The 25,780-nt window shown below is 43.5% G+C and overlaps 1 protein-coding gene across 1 annotated transcript in view; it reads right to left on the reverse strand.

The window, feature by feature from the left end:
- Positions 1-25,780, reverse strand: part of TMEM240 (transmembrane protein 240) — a 75,203-nt gene that overhangs the window by 22,935 nt on the left and 26,488 nt on the right. Inside the window, exon 3 of the mRNA XM_088458636.1 lies at positions 4,098-4,306. Coding sequence (XP_088314762.1) covers positions 4,098-4,306 — 209 coding nt within the window. The remainder of the gene's footprint in view (positions 1-4,097; positions 4,307-25,780) is intronic.

The following is a 25,780-nucleotide window of genomic DNA, read 5'->3' on the forward strand; positions in this document are numbered from 1 at the left end:
GGGTCTCGTACCAAAGGGGGCGTGCTGTCGATGTTGAGTGACAGCACGCCCCCTTTGGTGGGCGGGCCGGGGGTGTGGTTGCTCAGACGGAGGCGTTCCCATGGGAACGCTTACCGTCTGGGGCCGGCCCCACTGACTTCACGTGATGTCAGTGGGAGTGCTTTCGGCTCTGTTAGAGCCGAAAGCACTCTAGGGCTTGCAGCAACGAGACCCTACCACCAAGGTCTTGACCATCGCGACCATCTTCCTGGCCACTCGCTATAGCTGTGGGTGGTCACCCACAGCTATGCGAGCGGCCAGGAGGCCGCCCTAAAAAAACAGAAGACCGGCCCTGATTCAGAGCGAGCGCTCTGTCAGAGCGTCCGGCTCTGAATCAGGCCCTGAGTTTGGGAAACACTGATCTACAAAAAAATATACATTTTCTGCATATGGGGTAGTTGCAGAAAATGAATCTGTACAGAGCAACGTATGATGTGGCACAATGACTGTACCAATTACATGAAAATGAGTAATTGACAAAGAGCTTCCTACATCCCTGCATCTTATAACAATATCTAGTTGATCTGCATGAAAATGTAAGTGCTGCCTGCAGCTGTGTAGGCAGCTCCTCCTATCAGCAGGATATGTGCACTGCATTCACAATATGGACAATCTGTAGCACTTTCTTAATAGCAAGAGGCTATTTGAGTTGTTGGGAGATTTGGTTCCATTTCCTCTGATCACAGCCACCTGTCTGCGCTGAAATTCTCTAGGGCAGCCTCTCGGAAAGGCTAATGAGAAACTAATAGAATTTTAATGGAATTAAAAAAAAGAAAAGAGGTAACAAGAAGGTAACAAGTGTCCTATAATTGCAACTATTGTCAGTTTGCATGTCAAGATTCTCATTAAAACCATCACTCCATAACCGGCTGTCTATTAATTTACACTTAGTGTCATTTATTTTTAGCCTCTTATATTAGTAACATTCAAAATTATTATCTTTCTTTATGTCTCATGGTATATTATCCAGATATTCTCACCCTTCCATGTGTTAAACAATAACAAATAATGCTCATTTATTAATTTCTTAATCATACAAAATGCGCACAGGTCCGACTACCCTAGTTACGGCCCTGCCTACTACCATTTCAGGCTATTTAGGCTGCAGACTAGTGCTTCTGACCATGGAGGGAAGCGCCGGCTCCCTCCACCTTTTGGGTATTACTGCAGCAGACACCTAATAATGGTGCAACACTGTCACAAAGTGCAGAGGGACTGGAAGGAGCAAACACAAGCTACCGGGACTACATAGCTTAATGAGAGCAAGCAGTAGGGAACGGAAGTGTGTTCTACATCAGTTCACTTACTACAAGTACAGGCTGGAGGAGATGGTGGAACTACTGCTCAATTATGTGTTCTCATATATGTAACTGTTTACTGATATTGCATTGTCACATTGAGGTCTCCAGCCACAGACGGAAATATCAGTGGTCCTTTACTTGTTAAAATGTAACCCATGCATTGATTTTGTACAATTGTACAACAGTCAATTTATATATATATATATATATATATATATATATATATATATATATATATATATATATATATTATTAGATGAAGAAATATTTTTATTAAACTTCAACAAATCTTAGATACCATTTTTGACATCCTAATCATTATACAAACACAAGCTATAAGTGCAGATGCAATGTATTATGTTTTATACAATTGAAGTATGTATTATATTTGTAATATTCACTCAATTGTATTCACTTGTGGAGCTGCAATGGAGCGGGGACAGCAAAGAGGGGGCGAGAGTAGCCCGAGAGGTGGCCGGGCCAAGCGCAGGGGGGGTCAGTGACTGAGGTGACCCAGCATATACCAGGTCCGTTATACTAGTTTATATATCATTTTGACTGTATCCCCCTAGATGGAAAACATACAACATAGTGGAGACATTTATTGAAAGAAAAAAAGAAACACACAAAGACAGGAGGTGGTGTTTCTAAAGTCAACACATCTCAGTTTTCTTTGCAGCAATCTTCATAAATATTCTGGAATATATTTTGTAGTATTAATTATCCATATTTGTAATTTATAAATAAAGATTAGGAATATAAATAGAATGTGTGACTGCAGAGGAACAAAGTACATTGCATATTTTGATGCCATGATTGGCAACTTTTATCATTTATTCAACCGGGCTCATAGACGTCTAGCCACAAACCAAGTGCCCCCTACTGCAAATGCAACAAATCATGGCATTATGCAGCTAGTAGCAACAAAACGTAGGTAAATGTGTCTTCGGGTGATGTTTGATACTGAACCGTCCTCCATATTTTATCCTAATCAAAATAATGTCACCTCCATGTCACACTACTGTATCTCCTGCATTCACCATTACCCTACTGATAAAATCACCATTCATGCATGCTCTCATCATTTTCTGTCACCCATACTAAGCCTTCTATTAAACACTCCAACAGCTTCAATACATTATTAATGTGGCTGCCAGACTGATATTCTTTACCAATGCTATTTATCTTCTTTGCCAGTCACTGAACTGGCTGCTTGTCCTTCCTGGATACAATTTTACATTCTGATTCTCACTACAAAACACCCTACAATGCTCTACCCACCTACTGTACACCAAGTCTGACCAAATCCCAGTCACCGAGATGCCATGGTGACAACACAATTTTATCTGGCATCTAAAGGAAATTCTCTGCAAACATCCCTTACAGGTGGTAATATCCAACTCCGATGCATCAGTGCTACATGTATTTAGAGAGATTGCAGCATTATAAACTGTTGTTATTAACTTAGACACTCAGGTGACCTCATACTTGGGGTTTACTTGAGGGGTGACAGAGGCACAGGATTCGGCATTAGTAAAATAACAGCTGACAATGATCATGTTATGTCTTGAAGCTAGTAAACTGGGATAGGTAAATACTCATTAGGGAACAACCTATTTTTTATTGGGACAATATGGTAATATGTACAATAATGTGTTTTTATGTGGGTGCACACAGGTTGATTTTAATGCTTTGTTGGGGGCACAGAGGCTGATGTAATAATGTTGTGAGGACAAGGGGTTTAATGTAATGTCTACCTCACAAAATGTTATTTTAAACATTTGGGGCAAAGTATGCATGAAAATGGGGTGTGGGCATGCCATGTCACATTGGGGACAACCCCAGTTCATCATAAGCACTGGCCGTTCCCCAGCCAACTTCCCCACCCCTATAGCACCCCTACAGTGCCATGTGCACCTGATGTTAGTACATGCTTGCCTACTCTCCCAGAACTGCTGGGGGGCTCCCGAAAATCGTGTAGCACTCCCAGTCATCCTGAAGAGTAGGTAAGTCCCCCGGAGCAGGCCGCCACCTGCCCACACCCCCTGTAAGTACCCACACACCCCACAGCCCCCCACTTACTGAGCAAAAGTGGGCGGTCGGGGGCAATGGCGTGATTCCTGATAAATCAGATCATTGTAGCCCCACCACCTGCTTTCCAATGCTTTATAATGCCTGTAATATCAGCACTGTATAGTGGGAGGAGGGCCACAATGACGTGATCACGTCGCCACACCTCCTGCACCATCCACCTATACCGGTGTCATGCACCTTGCTGTGATGAGACTGCCAACCTGGCTGCCCCCTTCTGGTGGGTGCAGCTAGAAAGTCGGCAAGTATGTGTTGGTACATGTAGAATTAAAGTAGCATCACCCTTAGGGAAATTTTACCCAACAATCACAGAATCAGGACAAAAGTCTTGATAACTGGTATGGCGGTATAGGGTTTATATGAGTGGTGTCCTTTGCATAGATTGGGGGAAGGGGTTAATTTCTTTTGATTTTGCATTGATGTTTGTTGTCTTTAAATTTTAAGGAACTAGTGCCATCAGTGAGGCATGGGCATGCTAGCTCTTTCTGGCTTTATAGGCTGCAATCCCATGAATATTGGTTCAGCCTTCACAATGTCGATCTCAAATGTGTGTTGGTAATGGGTACACATAGACTAGTTGATAAGTTCCTAATGAATTAAATGGAAGATTTATAATTTCAAATGCATCCTGTTCAGCTAGTAACAATCTGTGAGCCATGAACTTACCATATCGTCTGCTGGTCCGCCATGCTCTGACGGCATAATGCAGAACCCCATCCATCCAGACTAAGAACCAGCTTATACAAAATCCCAACAAGAGTCCCAGCATCAGGTCAATCTCCTGCTTAGTTACATTGTCAGTGACAAAGTAATTTTCTGATGAGTCCACCACTGACTGGTCTCCGTCGTACGGGATGACATAATGAACGTGGTACCTGGGAAATTGGTGGGGTAACATGGAAAAGAGACAATTAGTAAAGGTAGATATGTAGGTTACTCCTGTAGTTGCTTGTAAGTAGTACAGAACATAATAAAGAGGATTAGCCTGCAAATAACTGCACTTACCAGACAGAAGACTATATATTAAATAACATTGATAGTTAGTATCTTGTGCATATTCAGTAAAATCATTAAAACAAAGATCATTATAAATGGAAAAATTTAGTGGAGTTGGACTTATGTTTCTTTGTCTTGCATAAATTAGGAATTTTATGCACAGCGCATGCTCACCAGAAAGTTTGGTATACGTACATCATCGCTTTGGCTTATCTGCTACTTAAGACTCCTTATGACTGGAGAAGCGGTGCGGGGGAGGGAAGGGGTATGCAGAGAAGTCTGTCAGGAGGCATATAGTGATGATGAATATCAGCAGTACTATACAGCCGATTCTAAATGGTTGATTGTCAATTGTCTTCTCCAGCTGATAGCAATAAAACATTAGTGTCTCTGCTATTTTAAAGTTTATAAAGTCATGACTATCTATTCACACTACTTAAGTGTCATTTAAATACAGCTGCAGGAAAGATGATCCCATTTCATTATTAAAGTGTTAATCAGAGGCCGTGGAGGTGTTGTATTTATTTTTAATATGTTTAATGCAACTTTCGCTTTTATTCGGTAGACATCTTTCCGCCTTGTGTATTTGTTTTTTCATTACATTTTAGCTTGCTTACAAATAGGGTAATCCCGCCACTGCACTAGCACTCACAGATACTGCTTACACTTACTCAATGAGGTCATATGTCTGTATTCATGTCATCAAGCCCCCGGACTGTGCACTTCATTAGAGAAGTTCGGGAGAACTCCCTGGGAGTCTGGGGAAAGTCACCAAGAAATTCCAGGAGAGTATATTCACTCCTTACCAGTGAATGCACCAGAAATGCTCCTCTCCATCACTTGAATCTCATTTAAATACTTTTTTTCTGAAAATTTTTATTTAATTTTTGAAATGAATCTATCCTGCACAGTTACATTTTGTACTAGAATCCTACTTTTATTCCTCTGCAGTAACTAATGGGACTATTCATTACCCCTTAATTTATACAAAATTATGTGAAAATTACAATTTTCACCTACTTTTGTAGAAATTAAGTATTGGTGCCATTCGTTCCTAAACTAACAAATTCCTAAACTAACGAGCTTGGACTATTCTATTTAATTACTACCCCTGTACTCAGGGCCTGATTCAGAGGCGCTCGCAAAAAAGCAAGCGCTCGTTCTGAATCAGGGCGGGCGCAAGTATTTTTAGTTGCGGCCTCTTGGCCGCTCGCATAGCTGTGGGTTACCACCCACAGCTATTGCGAGCGGCCATGATGATGGTCGCGATGGTCAAGACCATCGCGAACCATCGGACTTGTGACGAGACCCATGTGGTAGGGTCTCGTGGCCGCAAGCCCCAGAGAGCTTCTGGCTCAAATAGAGCCAGAAGCTCTCTCACTTACATCACTGGTGATGTCAGTGGGGCCGCCCACAAACGTCAGGCGTTCGCATGGGACACACTTACAAAATGGGGCGAGCTGTTAATCAACATCGACAGCCGCCTTTTTTGTAGTGCGTCCCGGAGCGAGCGCTTTTTGTGCTCGTTCCGGGGCTCGCGCCCGCACAGTGCTCACGCTGCGCGTGCGCACTTGGCCACCATCGTCCCGCTTGCGAGCGGGTCTGAATCAGGCCCTCAGTTCACACAAAACTTACATTTATTCTCTGTTAATTCTCAAATAAACTACTGACCTCCAAACCAACCTTACTATGTGATTGGATCACATAGCCATACTAGGTACTTTTGCCTTTCTACTCTCTCTGGACCAATATGCAATATGTGGCACCTAACCTCCCGTACTGAACTCCTATTTCACTATTGATTGAAAGTTTGTAGACAGACCCCTCTTACCTCTTTTGTCTGTTTGTCAGTAATAAGTATAACCAGTCTTGTTTTATTACAGTGTTGCCAGTTATAAAGCATTGTGTTATATAAATGAATGCCTCCCATCAGAATAAAAAACTTTAATGCATACCTTTTCACTTCTGTTTTTAAAACATTTTATTTTGCTCACATTTACTTACTGATGTTCAGTATACACAGAAGATCTATACCTGTTGTCCGGGGCAGGAACAGGAAGAGAAGTAAGCAGGAGAGCTCACCTGACACCACCCGAGATGTCATACACAGTTCAGTTTTTCATGCGGTGCCGTAGGATGGTTATGCTCATGCAGCCTGAGTGTACTTTTGGTAGGAACTGACAATATTTATAGAGCACAAACGACCATGAACCCAGTTTGATTATATTTTTCCTCAGTTGAAAAGCTGTTATTGTGTACTAACCTTGCATTCTCCATCAGCTCAATTATCTCTATCAAAAATGCGCTCAAGCTGCTTTCACCATGAGATGAAGGCAGCCGAACCCCACTGAATATTGTCTTGTAAACTAATTCTATTGTATATATACATCCTGCTGTAAATCTCGACCACTAATTAACTCAGCTATCTTTAAGCATCACTAAACTGAAAACAAGCACTGCTTAGTATCCTAATTATGTTCAAACATGGCATCATGATAGCTAGGGAAGAGAACTATCCTGGGACCCAGTTGCCACTAATAACCTCCTCAGATTTGTCGAGGAGACACCTTTACCTTCATCGGACCTCAAACCTGGATATTCATGTGGTGCGGAAATAATAGCACATACCATGATAAGCAGTGATGCAGAATATTAGTATTAAAACCTACAAGGAGATACCTAGGGGTAAATTTACTAAAGTGAGAGTTTTTAGAAGTGAGTTTTAGAAGTGATGTTGCCCCTAGCAACCCATCAGATTCTACTTAACATTTAACTAGCACCTTCTAGAAGATAATAGCTAGAATCTGATGGGTTGCTAGGGGCAACATCACTTCTAAAAACTCTCACTTTAGTAAATTTACCCCCTAGAAACAGTCACAGCTAATAGACTAAACAACAATAGAGAACCATACTATTAGGAAACATATATATACAGACAGCTGAATAGTATTACTGGCCATGGATCTCTGTTCGCAGAAATACTCTACTGTCACTAAATTTATGCTGACAAACAGCCACAGTCTCCCTGTTTTCAGCAAATTCAATACAGATACCTGGATGCGCAACGGCCAGTGTAATCACACTCTACACATAGTAGATAAATGGCCCGCAATCATACTTCAAATAGGTCAGCCTGATGGTAATAGCAATCCCTAGTCCCTGCTTGTCAAGAGACAAAATACTTCACCAATCTTCTTCTCCAGGCCAAGACAACTCTCTCTACTGCTCATGCCATTAACTCCAGGTAGAACCTCTTCTCTTGTCCATGAGAACCCAGGTTCCTATTCTGCTAAAGACTGGTAGAAATGCAGTACCAGGGGATAATGACACTTGTTCCCTTTCCTGGATCATTGTGAATGAAGCTCTGGCTGGTCTGGATATCTCGGTACCAGAATCCCGACCGCTGACATCCTGATGGTAAGTATTAGGTCAGGGCAGGGGTTTGGGTTAGGCACTAGGGGAAGGGTTAGGGTTAGGCTGGGTTGAAGTTAGACTGCAGGATGGGAGGGTTAAAGGCTGTGGGAAAGGTGGGTTAAGGGGGGGTTAGGGTACTTAATGCCGGGATCCCATACCTAACCCTATGAAAACACCCATTACTAAAATCCAAGATAACGACAGACTATGCTCTCTCAGTTGGTTTTACAAGTCACCAACATGGGACATGGGATAAGCATCTGTAACTGTTATAACACTTATCTGATGGTAATCCAAGCTTACAGGTATATAGCTGCTGCTGCTGCACTTACTTCTGAGTGACTCCTAGTAACTCTCCTACTGTACCTTGACCCCTCTTAACCACATCAAGGAGATCAGGAATCAGGACCAGTCATGGAAACATAGAATTTGACGGCAGATAAGAACCACTTGGTCCATCTAGTCTGCCCTTTTTTACCTTCTGGTAACCTCAACCCTATGTGATCCTCAGTTCTAAGGGAGAGTCCCTTACTCTCCATTAATCACATTAAACTGAGTGACCTATACCTCAACCCATGCCGAGGAAGGTTTTTAGCAAGTTAATATGGTATCTTCAGCTTTTGTCCCGGCTGGATAGATGGAAGGCATTTACTCGGTATCCCCATGGATAAACATATACTGCTCCACCCAGGCAGCTTGGAGCTTTCTGCAACATGTGGTAATTGAAATAGTGCCTTCTGCCATATGTTCATCTCCCTCTCCTAGGTTCAGCACTTACACACTTTTTTTGCCATCCCTACCTGGTGTGGGTCTATATTATCTCCAGCAAACCATGTAGTTTATTCCTGAGGTTTGCTACATAGTCCAACTAATTATGTGGTGAATTTTCCATTCTTGGACTAGTTTAATTTGCCCTCTAACCATCACACTGTACATATAGTACAGTAGCTCAAAAGTTGAGAAGCTGGTGGAGTCTTCCAGGTCCTCTGGGTTTGCTGCTGTCCGGAACCCACTGGGGGCGATTCAATTATTTTTTATGTTGCAAATTATTTTGGGCGCCATTAATTATCGCGCTCTTCGCGGGTAAATAATCCAGGTTTAGTCATTTAGGCGATTAAAACCAGGATTCATCGCACATTTCTGCCCACCTCCTCAGGCCTCAATTGAATTGCTTCATTTGGTGCCCGGCACTACCAGCCACCAGCAAAAACAATTGAATTACCTTCACTGAGTCTCACCACGTGGTTTGCGGAGGTTGATCCTGAAACATTGGTCTGGTTACAGGAGTAACAGATTGACTGTTCCTGTTTTGTTACATATAAATCTTGTTTCTGAGTAATGGATGGGTACACAAGGCACACTTGGGCTAACACAAAACAGTTGTTATTTACAGTATGAAGGAGTAGGATGGGTGGGTTCAGTCTACCTTGATCTTTATTTCATGGCCTGGTACCTGGGTACCCCTATATTACCAGACATGGAAATACAGAAAACAAGTGCCTCTTATAATCTCAGCTTCGGGCTATTCAGCCTAGCATTTGCACACAAATGTATTTATCAGCATTTATCCTTGCATAAGCAGTGGAGCACTTACAAAAGATACATGTACCAAGCATATCTGGAGATGCAGCCTTCTTCAGGGGGCATGACATGTCAATCTTATGCGTGCTTCCTCTTAAGGGTATATTTACTAAAGTTAGATTTTAAAATAAATCAAATTAACATCGATGTTGTGTTTCTGGAGCTAAATCACATTTACTAATACTTAAAAAAAAACAAATAAAAAATAGTCTGTTAGTGAATGTGTGCATTAGTCCCAGAAACAAAACATTAATGTTGATTGATTTTTTTTTTAGTCAATTGTCATAATTTACTCCTTACTGTGCATCCCCAATCCACCTCTCCATGTGGAACTCTAAAGTCCACCGTTTGTGCTAATGTGCAATTTTATTTCTTGCTCTAAGATCTAAGAGGCATATTTATAATTATTAGGAATTGGTCCTAAGTAATTATTATTACTTATCACCGCAGATTGCCGGAATATATCAACATTCACATACAGTGGCTGCATATAGGAACCCATCTCTGCGGTGTGTAATCTCTAATGTGATCACATTAAATCCGGATCTGACCCCGGCCTCGCTACTGTGTGTACCTGTGTGTACCTGATCACCAGACTGCACTTGTGCTAGCGGAGCTTATAGTCAGCATTTTTTTTTTTTAGAAAAATGCTCCTAATTGAGGTCTATTATGTACCTCTGGTTTTACTTGTATACTTTCTTTGAATCTCTGGCAGACTCCCGAATTTTGTGGAGTTCTCCCTGACCTCTGGGAAAGCACTGAAACCCTCTGGATCCTACCTATCTTTCTAGTGAAATGAGTGACATGATTTGTGTAAAATTGTATCACTTTAGATTTGCAGCATTATGCTATGAGGGACGGGCCATGGTGACACAAATGAAGTTGCCACGATTCCCTTACTTGTTACTTTGACCTCCTCCCTGGATATCCTGAAGGGGACATAACAAAAGTCAGCAAATATGGATTGATTTTATTTTTATAAGTATTTTATCTTTAACCACTAAATGTATATGATTGTTTTTGTTTTATTATTTTTTTCCTATTGGGCTTGTTAAATGATTATATCCAAAGAAAAGTACACGGCTGAAATGTTATAGTCTTAAGGTGCCCACACACTAGGAGTTCAGGTCACGATCCGATATCGTGTCCGATTTCTCTCCCTGCAGTCGTGGGCATGATTTGGTGTTAGAAACAATCCAAATTGATCCACGATCTATCGTGCATCCTATACTATTCCAGTGCATTGTGATAAGATTTTCAGATCTTGCCTGCAGCAGGTAAGATCTGAAGATGCGATGTACGACCAGCAGGTACGCCCATCGGCATCGTAATCGTGAGTAGAGACTCATGATTAGGACGATTAGGACATATTTTACCCGAACCCTCGTCCCGATGCGTCGGAATCAGGCTGATCGTGTAAAATATTGCCTAGTGTGTGGGCACCTTAAGTGCCCTCTCACCCGGGTAAACTGTTTACCGACTGGTAACTTTGAACGTCTATAGTTTTAAATCACCACCTGTTTGTAGGTGCATGTGAGCTTTTACTTGTACTACAATCACATGCACACCATTTTCTTTTCTTTACCTTTTATACATCTTCAGAAATATTCTAAATACATGGGTTTTTGCCATAGGACGCACACCGACCTGGGTGTAGACTAGGGGTGTGCACCGGCCACTTTTCGTGTTTTGTGTTTTTGGTTTTGGAATCTGGATCTTTCTTCGTGTTTTGGATCTGGACTGGTTTTGCCAAAACCACCCTTCTGTGTTTTGGGTTCTGGGTTTTGTGTTTTGGATCTGTATTTTTTTGTAAAAAAGCATAAAAACAGCTGAAAATCACAGAATTTGTGGGATTTTATGCTCCTATGCTATTATTAACCTCGATAACATTAATTTCCACTCATTTCCAGTCTATTCTGAACACCTCACACCTCACACCTCACAATATTGTTTTTAGGCCAAAAGGTTGCACCGAGGTAGCTGGATGACTATGCTAAGTGACACAAGTGGGCGGCACAAACACGTGGCCCATCTAGGAGTGACACTGCAGTGGCAGACAGGATGGCAGTATGAAAAACTAGGCCCCAAACAGTACATAATGCAAAGAAAAAAAGAGGTGCAAGATGGAATTGTCCTTGGGCCCTCCCACCCACCCTTATGTTGTTTAAACAGGACATGCACACTTTAACAAACCAATAATTTCAGCGCCAGGGTCTGCCACACGACTGTGGCTGAAATGATTGGTTTGGGCCCCCCACAAAACAAGCTGGCAATTAATCTGTCCCTGCATAAACTGGCTCAACGGAGGCAAGATGTCATCCTCATCCTCCTCATCCACCGATTCCTCACCCTCTTCAGTGTTGTGTACATCCTCATCCTCACAGAGCATTAATTTGTCCCCGCTGGAATCCACCACCACAGGCCCCTCTGTACTTTCTGGAGGCTGGGCTCCCTGGAAGAATTGATAATTAATTTTGATGAACATCATCTTCTACATATTATATGGAAGCAACCTCCTACGCCTTTCGCTGACAAGGTTCCTGGCTGCACTAAACACTCTTTCGGAGTACACACTGGAGGGGGGGCAACTCAGGTAAAATAGAACCAGTTTGTACAGGGGCCTCCAAATTGCCTCTTTTTCCTGCCAGTGCAGGTTGGACTGTCTGACATGCCTACTTGGATGCTGTCACCGATATAATCCACCACCATTCTATCAATGGTGACAGTATCATATGCAGTGACAGTAGACATGTCAGAAATTGTTGCCAGGTCCTTCAGTCCGGACCAGATGTCCAAACTTGGTCCTGTCTGCCCTGCATCACCGCCAGTGGGTTGCTTAGGATACCTAAGTTGCTTCCTGGCAGCCCCAGTTGCGGGAGAAAATGAAGAAGGAGCTGTTGACGTGTCACGTTCCGCTTCAGCTGACAGTGTTTTCACCAGCAGGTCTTTGCACCTCTGCAGGCTTGTGTCGGCTGGAAAGAGAAACACCATGTAGGCTTTAAACCTAGGATCAAGCACAGTGGCCAAAATGTAGTGGTCTGATTTCAACAGATTGACCACCCTCAAATCCTGGCAAAGCATTCAAAGTGCTTCATCCACAAGTCCCACATGCCGAGCGGAATCGCTCCATCTTAGCTCCTCCTTCACTTTCTCCAGCTGCTTCTGCATAAGCCTGATGAGGGGAATGACCTGACTCAAGCTGGCAGTGTCTGAACTGACTTCACGTGTGGCAAGTTCGAAGGGCTGGAGAACCTTGCACAACATGGAAATCATTCTCCACTGTGCTTGAGTCAGGTGCATACCCCCTCCTTTGCCTATGTCATAGGTGGATGTATAGGCTTGAATGGCCTTTTGCTACTCCTCCATCCTCTGAAGCATATAGAGGGTTGATTTCCACCGCGTCACAACCTCTGCTTCAGGTGATGGTGGGGCAGGTTCAAGAGTGTTTGCTGGTGCTCCAGTCTTCGGCACACAGTCGCTGAATGGCGAAATTGGCCAGAAATTTTTCGGGCCACCCAAAGCATCTCCTGTACGCTCCTGTCATTTTTCAGAAAATTCTGCACCACCAAATTTATTGTGTGAGCAAAACATGGAACGTGCTGGAATTTGCCCAGATGTAATGTCCGCACAATATTGGTGTCGTGGTCAGATATCACAAATCCCCAGAAGAGTCTAAGTGGGGTAAGCCATTGGGCGATGATTTCCCTCAGTTTCTCTAAGTAGTTGTCGGCGGTGTGCCTCTTACTGAAACCGGTGATACACAGCGTAGCCTGCCTTGGAACGAGCTGGCATTTCTGAGATGCTGCTACTGGTGACGCTGCTGTTGTTGCTGCATAAGGCCATACATCTACCCAGTGGGCTGTCACAGTCATATAGTCCATAGTCTGCCCTGTTCCACTTGTCCACATGTCCGTGGTTAAGTGGACATTGGGTACAACCGCATTTTTTAGGACACTGAGGACACTTTTTCTGACGTCTCGGTATCGCCTGCCTAGTGAAGTGGAATCTAGATGGGATTTGGTACCGGTGACACACTACCTCCATCAATTGTCTAAATCCCACTGCATTAATGGCGGATACCGGACGCACGTCTAACACCAACATAGCTGTCAAGGCCTCAGTTATCCGCTTTGCTTCAGGATGACTACTGTCGTACTTTATCCTCCTCGCTAAGGACTGTTGGAGGGTCAATTGCTTAGTAAAAGAAGTAGTGGTGTTCCTACTTCCCCTCTGGGATGATGAACGTCTCCCAGCAGCAACAGCAGCAGTGGCAGCAGTTGGCATAGCAATGCAGGATCCTCCCGAGGAATCCCGGATAGGAGAGTCAGTCATGCCAGTGACATGGCCTGCAGGACTACTTCTGGTCCTGACTTAGGAGGAAACTGACGAGGAGGGAGTTGACGGTGTGGTTTGCAGGCGCTTGGACACAACAGGAAAAAGGGATTTAGGTGTCCCTGGACTGCTTATGGTCTTAGCCACAGTTTCTGAACTTCTCAGTAACTTTTTATGAACGCACTGCAGGTGACGTATAAGGGAGGATGTTCCTAGGTGGTTAACGTCCCTATCCCTACTTATTCCACCTTTACATATGGTACATATGGCAAGACAGTTGTTGTCCGGATTTGGATAGAAATATTTCCAGACCAAAGAGGTGGAATGTTTGGTCTTCTGCCCAGGCATGACCGTGATGGGCTTTTTCATCCCACGGACAACAACTGTCTCCCCCAGTGCCTGATATAAACAAACCACCTAACCATCAGAATCCTACTCGTTAACTTCCTCCTCAGCGCCAGTTACACCAATATCCTCATCCTGTTGTACTTCAACAGTGACATCTTCAATTTGAATATCAGCAAGTGGACTGTGGGTGCTCCTTCCAGCACTTGCAGAGGTTGTGCAAATGGTGGAAAGAGCCACCTCTTCCCGTCCAGTGTTGGGAAGGTCAGGCATCGCAACCGTCGCCACACTTGGATTCTCCATGGGGATTTGTGATATCTTCTTACAATTAGAAAGCACAGTTCTTTGCTGTGCTTTTGCCAGTTTAACTCGTTTGATTTTTGTAGCGGGATGAGGGCTTCCATCGTCTTGTAAAACTGAACCACTAGTCATGAACATAGGGGAGGACCTTAGCCGTTCCTTGCCACTCCGTGTCGTAAATGGCATATTGGCAAGTTTACGTTTCTCCTCAGACAATTTAAATTAATTTTTTAAGGTAATTTTCCTGAACTTTGCCATTTGGGATTTTATATGCCCTCTACTATGACATTGGACATCGGCCTTGGCAGACAACGTTGATGGCATTTCATCGTCTATGACTAGTGGCAGCAGCTTCAGCACTAGGAGGAAGTGGTTCTTGATCTCTCCCTATTTTATTTTTATCGGACAAATTTTTGTCCTCCATTTATGTGATATTGATGCGGCTAAGGTGCGCACAAACACACAAAAACATTTTTTTATTATTTTTTCCGGCACTTTGGGGGTTACACCACCCTTCAACAGACAAGCCAGCCGGCCCTTGATTTATGACACAGGCGCACGCTTGGCGCTGCTACTTTGTTGATGCACGTGCGGCTAATGCGCACACAAGTCACAAACACAGAAAAAAAAAATCTATATTTTTTGAAACACTTTGGGGTTACACCACCTTTCAAAAGACGAGCCAGCCGACCCTAGATTTATGACACAGACGCATGCTTGGCACTGCTACTTTGTTGATGCACGTGCGGCTAATGCGCGCACAAGTCACAAACACAGAAAAAAAAATTTTTTGGAGCACTTTGGGGTTACACCACCCTTCAACAGACGAGCCAGCCGGCCCTTGACTTATGACACAGGTGCACGCTTGGCGCTGCTACTTTGTTGACGCACATGCAGCTACAGCGCACACAAGCAGAAAAAAAAAAATATATTTTTTTGCACTTGGGGGGAGCACCCCTGATGGACAGAGCACCCCGTGGGCAACACTACAGCATCCCTTTAGGACTACAGCCTTTATGGGACACTGCACAACACAGCCCGACCAGCCCCTATGGACTTTGGAGCTGGACGCTCTGAATCAGGGCGTTTTTTTTTTTTTTTTAGTGCGGCCTCCTGGCCACTCGCATAGCTGTGGGTGACAACCCACAGCTATTGTGAGCGGCCAGGATGATGGTCGCGATGGTCAAGACTATCGCGACCATCGGGCTTGTGACGAGACCCAAGGCTGCAAGCCCCAGAGAGCTTCTGACTCCAATAGAGCTGGAAGGTGATCACCAGTGATGTCAGTGGGGCGCCCACAAACGGCTGGCGTTCACATGGGAACGCCTCCGTTTGTGAAGCCACCCCACTGCCACGCCTACAAAACGGGGCAAGCTGTCGATCAACATCGACAGCTGCCCCTTTTGTAGTGAGCCACGGAGCGAGAGCACACCATCGACCCGCTCACGAGCGCTCAAGCGCTTGCGAGCGGGTCTGAATCAGGCCCACAGCCCCTATGGACAACAGCAGCACAACACAGCCCAGCCAGACCCTATGACAGCAGCACAACACAGCCCAGCCAGCCCCTATGGATTTTGGAGTGGACACAGCCCCTATGGACAACAGCAGCACAACTCCCACCCTCCCTCTTCACTGTCCACAGCCGGAGTGAAAAATGGTGCCTACGCGGGGACCTTTTTTCGAATCTAGAACCCGTGAGATCCGTCAGCGGGATGATGAAGTTTTGCCTCGATTTCAGGTCCAAGTCAGGCGAGAAAACCCGAGCCTGACTCGGTTCCCGCCTCGGATCGGGGGGGGGGGGCTCGGGGGGTTTCGGATTTCAGAAATCCGAACCCGCTCATCCCTAGTGTAGCCTATTTGGGATAGTATAGACTATTTGGGGTATATTTACTAAAGTGCAGGTTTTTAAAATTGGAGATGTTGCCCTTAGCAACCAATCAGATTCTACTTATCATTTATCTAGCACCTTCTAGAATAATAGGAGCTAGAATCTGATTGGTTGCTATGGGCAAATTCTCCACTTCTAAAAACCTGCACCTCAGTAAATATACCTTTATGCGTGAAAGGGGCTGACCCGGGTTGGAGTCCCGGGTCCACGACCTGCTCCTTACCAGGGTCGAGTTGAGAGACCTAGGAATTTCGCGGATTGATAGACTCGCCAATTTCCCGGGTCGCAAGTGTGAAAGGGGCTTTATTTATGATATTAAAAAAACTGTCTTTTGACCGGTAGTTTCCCTTAAGGTTTTCTTTGTTGCATTTCAGAGTTCTATTAAAATAATAAACAAACTTCCCGTGACTTAAGCTAGCTACACACTATGGCCCTCATTCAGAGCCGCTCGCTATTTGCGGTCGTTCGTTCTAAAACAAGGGGTGGCTATTCAAATGAACCGTTCGCTAATTGCGGTCTGTTCACGCCTCTAAGTCTGAACGAGCGAGCAAAACTTGCGGTTGTAATTTTGAAAAATATGCCCCCTTGCCGCTCGCACGATACGTCATGTCCGCTATTTATTAGATTAATCGAGTACATCGAACAGCGTATGAACTGCTCGCTATTCTTGTGGCTGGTTTTTTCAACCGCTATTTTGCGAGCAGTTCTGAGTAAAAAAAAAACAAGTGACGTGGTCAATAACGCTGCTGTATTAATTATGCACTCCCTTAAAACGCCCGTTTTGACCTTTAAGCACGCCTGCGTTCGAATTTACACACCCCGTTTTCAAGCACCTTCCCCTGTTACCACCCACATACGCCTCCTTCTGTCACTCAAAATAGCAGGCATTCGCTATGTAGCGAACAAACGATTTTCGGCCGCACTGACTGGTTCGCGCATGCGTATTAAAATCCGTACGCATGCGCAGATGTGCGAACATCGGTCAGAACGAACGAGCGGCCGCTTACGAGTGGCTCTGAATCAGGGCCTATGTGATTTTTTGGTCAAATCGACAATTGGCACGATTTTTCTGCCAGTGGAAGATTTTGATATAGACGGTACACACTAAACAATATTTGGTAAAAACCTGCAGATTTTCAGGCACATGGATGGATAATTTGCATGTTTGCCCACAAGGATGATGAGGTAAACATTAAAAAATGGGAGGAAATAGGTTCAGATTATTGTGAATGCCCACACACTACACGATATTTGGACCTTTTGACCAGTCTGACCCATTTGATAATTGAAGCTGAGCGTTTTGGGGCGTTTTTGGACCGTTTTATCTGCGTTTGGCCAAAATGCTCATGCCTACACACTACACCAAAAAAGAGCCGGATCACCCAATAATTAGCAAATCGGACAAATAATTGTATAGTGTGTAACGACAGTAGCTTTAGACTTCCAGTGATGGTTTACTGCTCAGAAGCCTCCATTTTGAATACTTGTAATACTGTTTTGGTCTCCCTTATCACTAGCATGTGATACTTTTTGGGTCTCCCTTATCACTAGCATGTGATACTGTTTGGGTCTCCCTTATCACTAGCATGTGATACTGTTTGGATCTCCTTTATCACTATCATGTGGCTCTGTTTGGGTCTCCCTTATCACTAGCATGTGATACTGTTTGGGTCTCCCTTATCACTAGCATGTGATAGTGTTTGGGTCTCCCTTATCACTAGCATGTGATACTGTTTGGGTCTCCCTTATCACTAGCATGTGATGCTGTTTGGGTCTCCTTTATCACTAGCATGTGATACTGTTTGGGTCTCCCTTATCACTAGCATGTGATACTGTTTGGGTCTCCTTTATCACTAGCATGTGATACTGTTTGGGTCTCCCTTATCACTAGCATGTGATACTGTTTGGGTCTCCCTTATCACTAGCATGTGATACTGTTTGGATCTCCTTTATCACTATCATGTGGCTCTGTTTGGGTCTCCATTATCACTAGCATGTGATACTGTTTGGGTCTCCCTTATCACTAGCATGTGATACTGTTTGGGTCTGCCTTATCACTAGCATGTGATACTGTTTGGGTCTCCCTTATCACTAGCATGTGATACTGTTTGGGTCTCCCTTATTACTAGCATGTGATACTGTTTGGGTCTCCGTTATCACTAGCATGTGATACTGTTTGGGTCTCCGTTATCACTAGCATGTGATACTGTTTGGGTCTCCCTTATCACTAGCATGTGATACTGTTTGGGTCTCCGTTATCACTAGCATGTGATACTGTTTGGGTCTCCCTCATCACTAGCATGTGATACTGTTTGGGTCTCCCTCATCACTAGCATGTGATACTGTTTGGGTCTCCCTCATCACTAGCATGTGATACTGTTTGGGTCTCCCTCATCACTAGCATGTGATACTGTTTGGGTCTCCCTCATCACTAGCATGTGATACTGTTTGGGTCTCCCTCATCACTAGCATGTGATACTGTTTGGGTCTCCCTTATCACTAGCATGTGATACTGTTTGGGTCTCCCTTATCACTAGCATTTGATACTGTTTGGGTCTGCGTTATCACTAGCATGTGATACTGTTTGGGTCTCCGTTATCACTAGCATGTGATACTGTTTGGATCTCCGTTATCTCTAGCATGTGATACTGTTTGGGTCTGCATTATCACTAGCATGTGATACTGTTTGGGTCTCCGTTATCACTAGCATGTGATACTGTTTGGGTCTCCGTTATCTCTAGCATGTGATACTGTTTGGGTCTCCCTTATCACTAGCATGTGATACTGTTTGGGTCTCCCTTATCACTAGCATGTGATACTGTTTGGGTCTCCCTTATCACTAGCATGTGATACTGTTTGGGTCTCCCTTATCACTAGCATGTGATACTGTTTGGGTCTCCGTTATCACTAGCATGTGATACTGTTTGGGTCTCCCTTATCACTAGCATGTGATACTGTTTGGGTTTCCCTTATCACTAGCATGTGATACTGTTTGGGTCTCCCTTATCACTAGCATGTGATACTGTTTGGGTCTCCGTTATCACTAGCATGTGATACTGTTTGGGTTTCCCTTATCACTAGCATGTGATACTGTTTGGGTTTCCCTTATCACTAGCATTTGATACTGTTTGGGTCTCCGTTATCACTAGCATGTGATACTGTTTGGGTCTCCCTTATCACTAGCATGTGATACTGTTTGGGTCTCCCTTATCACTAGCATGTGATACTGTTTGGGTCTCCGTTATCACTAGCATGTGATACTGTTTGGGTCTCCCTTATCACTAGCATGTGATACTGTTTGGGTCTCCCTTATCACTAGCATGTGATACTGTTTGGGTCTCCCTTATCACTAGCATGTGATACTGTTTGGGTTTCCCTTATCACTAGCATTTGATACTGTTTGGGTCTCCGTTATCACTAGCATGTGATACTGTTTGGGTCTCCCTTATCACTAGCATGTGATACTGTTTGGGTCTCCCTTATCACTAGCATGTGATACTGTTTGGGTCTCCCTTATCACTAGCATGTGATACTGTTTGGGTCTCCCTTATCACTAGCATGTGATACTATTTGGGTCTCCCTTATCACTAGCATGTGATACTGTTTGGGTCTCCGTTATCACTAGCATGTGATACTGTTTGGGTCTCCCTTATCACTAGCATGTGATTTTATGAATTTGATCATGGCAATTTTTTTGCAATTTTATACATTCTTTCACAGTAATTATTAAACAGATTATAGATGGTTAGAAGTGAACTGCATTTATCATGCAGCAAATATTACTGTGCTATTGGTGAATATTGAAAAATAGAGATAAATCTTTAAAGTAGTGACTTGTCCCAGAAAATTAGGATTTGCTGACATCTATTGCTAAGGGAATCCGGTATGTTGAACGCTGGCTGTAGGGATATTTCTAACAGCTAAATATCAGCTTCTTTTACGGTCAGGACTGCTTCTGTCTCTGCATCTGCACAGCAGGGAATTAATGGTGGAGTGCTGCATCTGTGACTGCACCCTCACAATGCAGCAATAACCAAGCACAGGTAGCTAAGACTATGCGGAGATACCAAGGTTCCTGTCAATCAACACCTGCCTGAATATGGATTAGTCTCAGGTCTTGGCATAAATACTAAAATCTAACAAATGTTTTCTGTAAACAAAGGGCTATAGGGCTGTGTACATCCATAAGCAGTTATAATTTAGAAATGACTTAAAGGGACACACCTGCACAGTCAGAAGCTTCTGTTTAAGTGGAGAATGGAATTGTAAGCTGCCAAATTGCAGAGATGGAGCTGGGAGACAGGCATAGAATTGTTGGAGGAACTGCAGTAGGTGTATAATTAGGCTTAACGTACCATTCCTTTAAACCGGGACACTCATGAATTACACAGGTTCTGTGGCTGGCTGACGTCAATCCTGCATTTCACCTGGTTTTAATCAGCCCCAGGACCTGTGTAATTCATGAGTGTCCCGGGTTAAAGGAATAGTATGGTAAACCTATGTATAGTACAGACCATAATTTGAATGTTGACTATAGTATTGGAAGCATAATTATAGTATAGTGCCTCCAGTGTAACATAACCATATCTACAGACAGACCTTCCAACAGACCCCTCTACTGGGCAAAATATACTTTTTTTCTGAACTTTTTACTTTACTTATTATTATTGCAGTTGCCTTTTTTATTATTATTATTATTATTATTATTATTATTATTATTATTGAGGGAATTCAATTAGACACGAAAAGCTCTGGGTTTAATGCCTGGAGCTATTCAATTGATCAGCATTTTTCCCAAGTTTAACGTGTGCTAGTCCACAGGTTCCACGTAAATTGCTGTAAGATATGGATTTCCCCGCATGTCAAAATACAGTCTGCATTTCAATGCATATTATTTTCCTTGCAGCTCCTGAGGCTGTAAGGAAAAAATCCACCCCCTGGGGCGCAGTGCGCAGGGTTCCGGGAGATGAATGAATCTGGCAGTTTGTTCGATTAGCTGCTGGCTAAACCCTGTTTCGCCCATAATAGTTGCTGAAGGGGAGAAGGAGACAAGGCAGCTGAGTATTGGTGACATGGAGTGTGCTATGGAAGAACAAGAGTGGGAAGGGGAGTGGGAAGCCTATAAGAAATTACATTCTAATGGTAAGGGAAGAACAGTTGTAGGGTGAACTGTGAATGATAAATTGGCTCCAAGTGCAGTGCCCATGTGTGACCTGACAACAACCTGGCAATAACTGTACAATATCAAACTTCCCATGTTTTGCAGAGTTGCTGCGATGTCTGCTGTCAGCGTACCCAGCAATGGCCAGGTCATCCTGTGGGCTTTGATAAATTGGGAGAATTCCTAATGGGGAACTTCTTCCTTTGAAAGATAAGCCCCTGAGGGGGAGATTTATCAAACTTTCTAAAAAGTACAAAATTTGGCCTATCATTTTATAGAATATAGTAGATAAATGTTAGCTAGGATCTGACAGGTTGCTATGGGCAAAACATATCTTTTCCTCTTTAGAAGGTTTGATAGTCTCCCCCTTAGTAAGAGTTGCCACTCTGAATAACAAGCATGCATCAGAATAATTCATATGAAGAATGAGAAAACCCCCCAATTTTTGGACTGCACCATGTGAGCGCATTCTTACAAAATGCTCTCTAACGTCTTGCCTGAATGAGCTCTTTATTATTATTTATTTATTACCAGTTATTTATATAGCACATGCATATTCCACAGCACTTTACAGAGAATCTTTGGCCATTCACATCAGTCCCTGCCCCAGTGGAGCTTACACTCTATACACCCTATCACATGCGCACACATACTAGGGTTAATTTTGTGTTGGGAGCCAATTAACCTACCAGTATATTTTTGGAGTGTGGGAGGAAACCCACACAAGCACAGGGAGAATATACAAACTCAGCACAGGTAGGGCCATGGTGGGAATCGAACCCATGCCCTCAGTGCTGTGCGGCAGTAATGCTAACCATTACACTGTCTGTGCTTTAGTGTAATTATGTAAGTATGTAGGATAAGACGCCCAGTCTGATGCATGGAAGAATACAGTAAACTGCTGCTCCTTGGTATATCTTTAAATCCTGTCATGCCAAGTATCGGCAGCATCAACACGTCATCTAAAAATCATTGTACCAAAAGAAACATGCACTACTTTTGGTGCCACAGTGGAAGAAGGCATGGCTTTTGGCACTTCCAAAATAGTGAAGCTACAGTATTTGCTCACTCTTAAATTTTTAGAGGATTATGATTAAGAAATTGCATTTAAATAAGTAAATTAGGAGCAGCCCAGAGATAAAAAGAAAGCCAAACTGATGAGTAATGCAACCTGACAAGAAACATAACAAACAACTAAAATATAAGACATGCAAGGGTGTAAAGAATTGTGCAGTCAATGATAAATTCAACTACATTAATCAGGCATGCTGCCCCTTACTCGCAGCTCTCATTACGGCCAACCAATGTGCACTGCAAAGTGCCTTGATTCTATTCTTGGATGGTCTACCCAGCACAGTTCAAGGTGTACATCTATCTTGCACTCTCGGATGGCGCCTCCATGACCTACAACTCTGCCAACGCATGAGGAAAGGTGGAAAAAGATCAAATGGGTCTCTGCACATAATTATCATTGACACACAGACTCTCCTATTTCACCATTCCTCTCCATGATATAAACTTCTCTGTTTTTCATCTAAGACACTTTTTGGATGATCCTCATTTATGGCTTATATCAGTGGTTCTAAATCTCAAACCTCAAGGTGATATTTTGAGGATTTTTGTTTGTGGAAGCAGGTAGGATAATTAAACAAAATAGATTAACTCACCTATGCATGTTTAAAGAATATTCACAAAACATGACCTGTTAGTAGTAATTGGGGACTGGAGTTGAGAAACCCTGGCTTAGATTAATCATGAAAGTCGACATAGGACTACCAGTACTGCATGTGGTCATAGTTTGGTGTTTGAATTTACGGAATTGTTCCCAGAGCACCTGGAAATGCGTTTCTGATAACATGCAACAAACAGACAGCCCTTCATTCTGTATCTATTGTCAGGGGCATCGGGAGGCGGAATGAGCGGGTACTATTTACCCAGGCCCTGGTCCTATTTTGCTGTGATTTTTTTCCTGGAGGGGGCATGGCCACATCTCCCAGACTTGGCCACGCACCCTTTGTACCCGGGACCCATGAATGTGTCAATGCCCCTGTCTACCATATGTCACAAGCCATTTGATCAACCAATGTTCGCTGCAGCTGAGAACCAATTAATGCTAGGTGATTCTGAGGAGGCCTTTCTAGGCGAATTTAATGGCTCTCCAAAAGATCTTTTGTCATTCTTGCAATCCAATGCATTTTTCAGTTTTGAAGCTTATCTGGATTCAGGATCTGCTGGTGGCAGTATTGATAAAGCCCTGTTTCAAAAATATTGGAAACTCTCAAAAAAAACAATTCACTACCACTGATAGAAATGACTCAAGAACTCAAGAAACTCTACTTATTTTAAAAATGCTTTCAATGTAAAAGTTGAGGTTCTGCATCACTCAGAGCGGGGCTGGACAGAACAGGGGAGGGGAAAAAGGGGTGTCGGAGCGGGACAGGGAGGCAGATTGTGGTGACGCTGCATGGGGGGGGTTGGTCAAGGACTTCATAAGCACCAGTCAGAATGGGGTGGGGGCAGGACCGGACAGTGTTGGTACCTTTACTACAATAGTTTGATATAGTCTTGTAAATCAGACATCATATTACCATATTTGGAGAAGGAGCTGAATAACAGAATATATCGGTCGATGAGGTCATCCTATGAAGAGTACATGTTTTTGTTGTGTTATTATATTAATTTTTTTTCACTGCGTAATTAACTAAACTATGTCAGCCAATCATCCACAAATCCATCTCTCTACTGCCCGCTAAAATGTTCCTCTTTGGCATGTGCCACCCTAAGCCTGTGTGCTATATTGTATTTAAGAGCTGGCACGTATAGCTTTAGATTGAATACCTAGGTGTGCATAATGATCTGCAAAAACACTAAAATATGCAAGATACCGTGGCATAATGAGTATTGCTAAAAATGTAAAAACTTTTTCTCTTGACCAGTAACCATTTGGTTGTAGTCAGACTGTTGTGAAGTTCCACAACTACTAAAATAGAACAGTTACCAATAACATATTTCAGTAGTGTTGCACATTGTAGTGAAACAATTAAAATTATAATGGTGACATATAAGTAAATTATGAATTATAGGGACTGGAAATACTTTGAACTACGTATATAGGTAGTTGGGTGGTATGTTCCCACTCATCTCTGGTGTGTTTGCAGCAATTTAGTGGTTTGTATACAATATGCAGGGCCGTAGAGAGTGGGGATGGGCCCGGGTACTGGAGGAGACGTAGCCAAATAGTGGAGGCGTGGCCATGCCCACTACAAACAAATATGAATAAAACACTATGTGCGTCCCTCAGCCAAGGGCAAATTCAGGAGGGCGAGCAGAGCTATCACTCCCCTTCTCCCCCCTCCTCTCTGCACATCATGCAGGCACAGAGAGGAGACCACTGCTGCTCAATGGCAGCAGCCTCCCTGGAACCTCTACAGCCCAGGACATAGTAGGATGTGCTGGGCAGGAAGGAGAGGCTGCAGCTGACAGGTAAGAAATGTTACCAGGAGGGGGGATGAACCAGGCCTGGGCACTCATTGGGCCCTCCAACAAGCCCGGGCCTGGGTAATTAATACCCGCTTCCATCCTCTCGACGCCCCTGAGGGTATGGGTTCATATGTCTTAGTGCTCCTAAAGTGTTAGACACTCCCCCAAGGAATATAGTTGTGCAAATTGTGATGTGGATGAAACACATACATGACATAATGGGCGTAAAACATGCAATGCATTCTGTTGTGTCACCACTCCATTTGAGGTAAATAAGTATTTTGTGTTGTCCTGCCCAATACTGAGTGCAGGAATGACCATCGACCATCAATGGTTTGCAACAATGGATGACCTATGGCAAGTGTTTTTTCCATGGATGGTGGGCCACCGATACCTCGATGTTGAAGAACATCGGCAGCCTGAAGTCTGCACATGCACAGTACATAGCCATAGATAGCTAGACCACTGATGACTTTAAAACCGATGTAAAACATCAATAAAAGAACCACTGTTCACCAACGCTGCCTGAGTTTGAAACTATGCTAGAAGTGTGCGTGCGTGCGTGCGTGCGTGCGTGCGTGCGTGCGTGCGTGGGTGTGCCTGTTTGTCACTGTTATAAGTGGATGAATGCTGCTCACTTCACTGACCTCATAATCTTTGTGTAAAGCTCCCTCATGCTCTGTTTAGTTATCTGGTGTATCTGTTTGGTGTGTGTATGTGTGTGTGTGTGTGTGTGTGTGTGTGTGTGTGTGTGTGTTTTTAATTTTTTCAGTCAGAGTATAAATAGCATGACATCTCTATATAGAGATATAATATATGCATTCACAGGTCTTCATGTTGGAGTATAGAAAC

This window comes from Taudactylus pleione, unplaced genomic scaffold (assembly GCF_031769625.1).
Source record: "Taudactylus pleione unplaced genomic scaffold, aTauple2 ptg000845l, whole genome shotgun sequence".
In the NCBI taxonomy this organism is placed as follows: domain Eukaryota; kingdom Metazoa; phylum Chordata; class Amphibia; order Anura; family Myobatrachidae; genus Taudactylus; species Taudactylus pleione.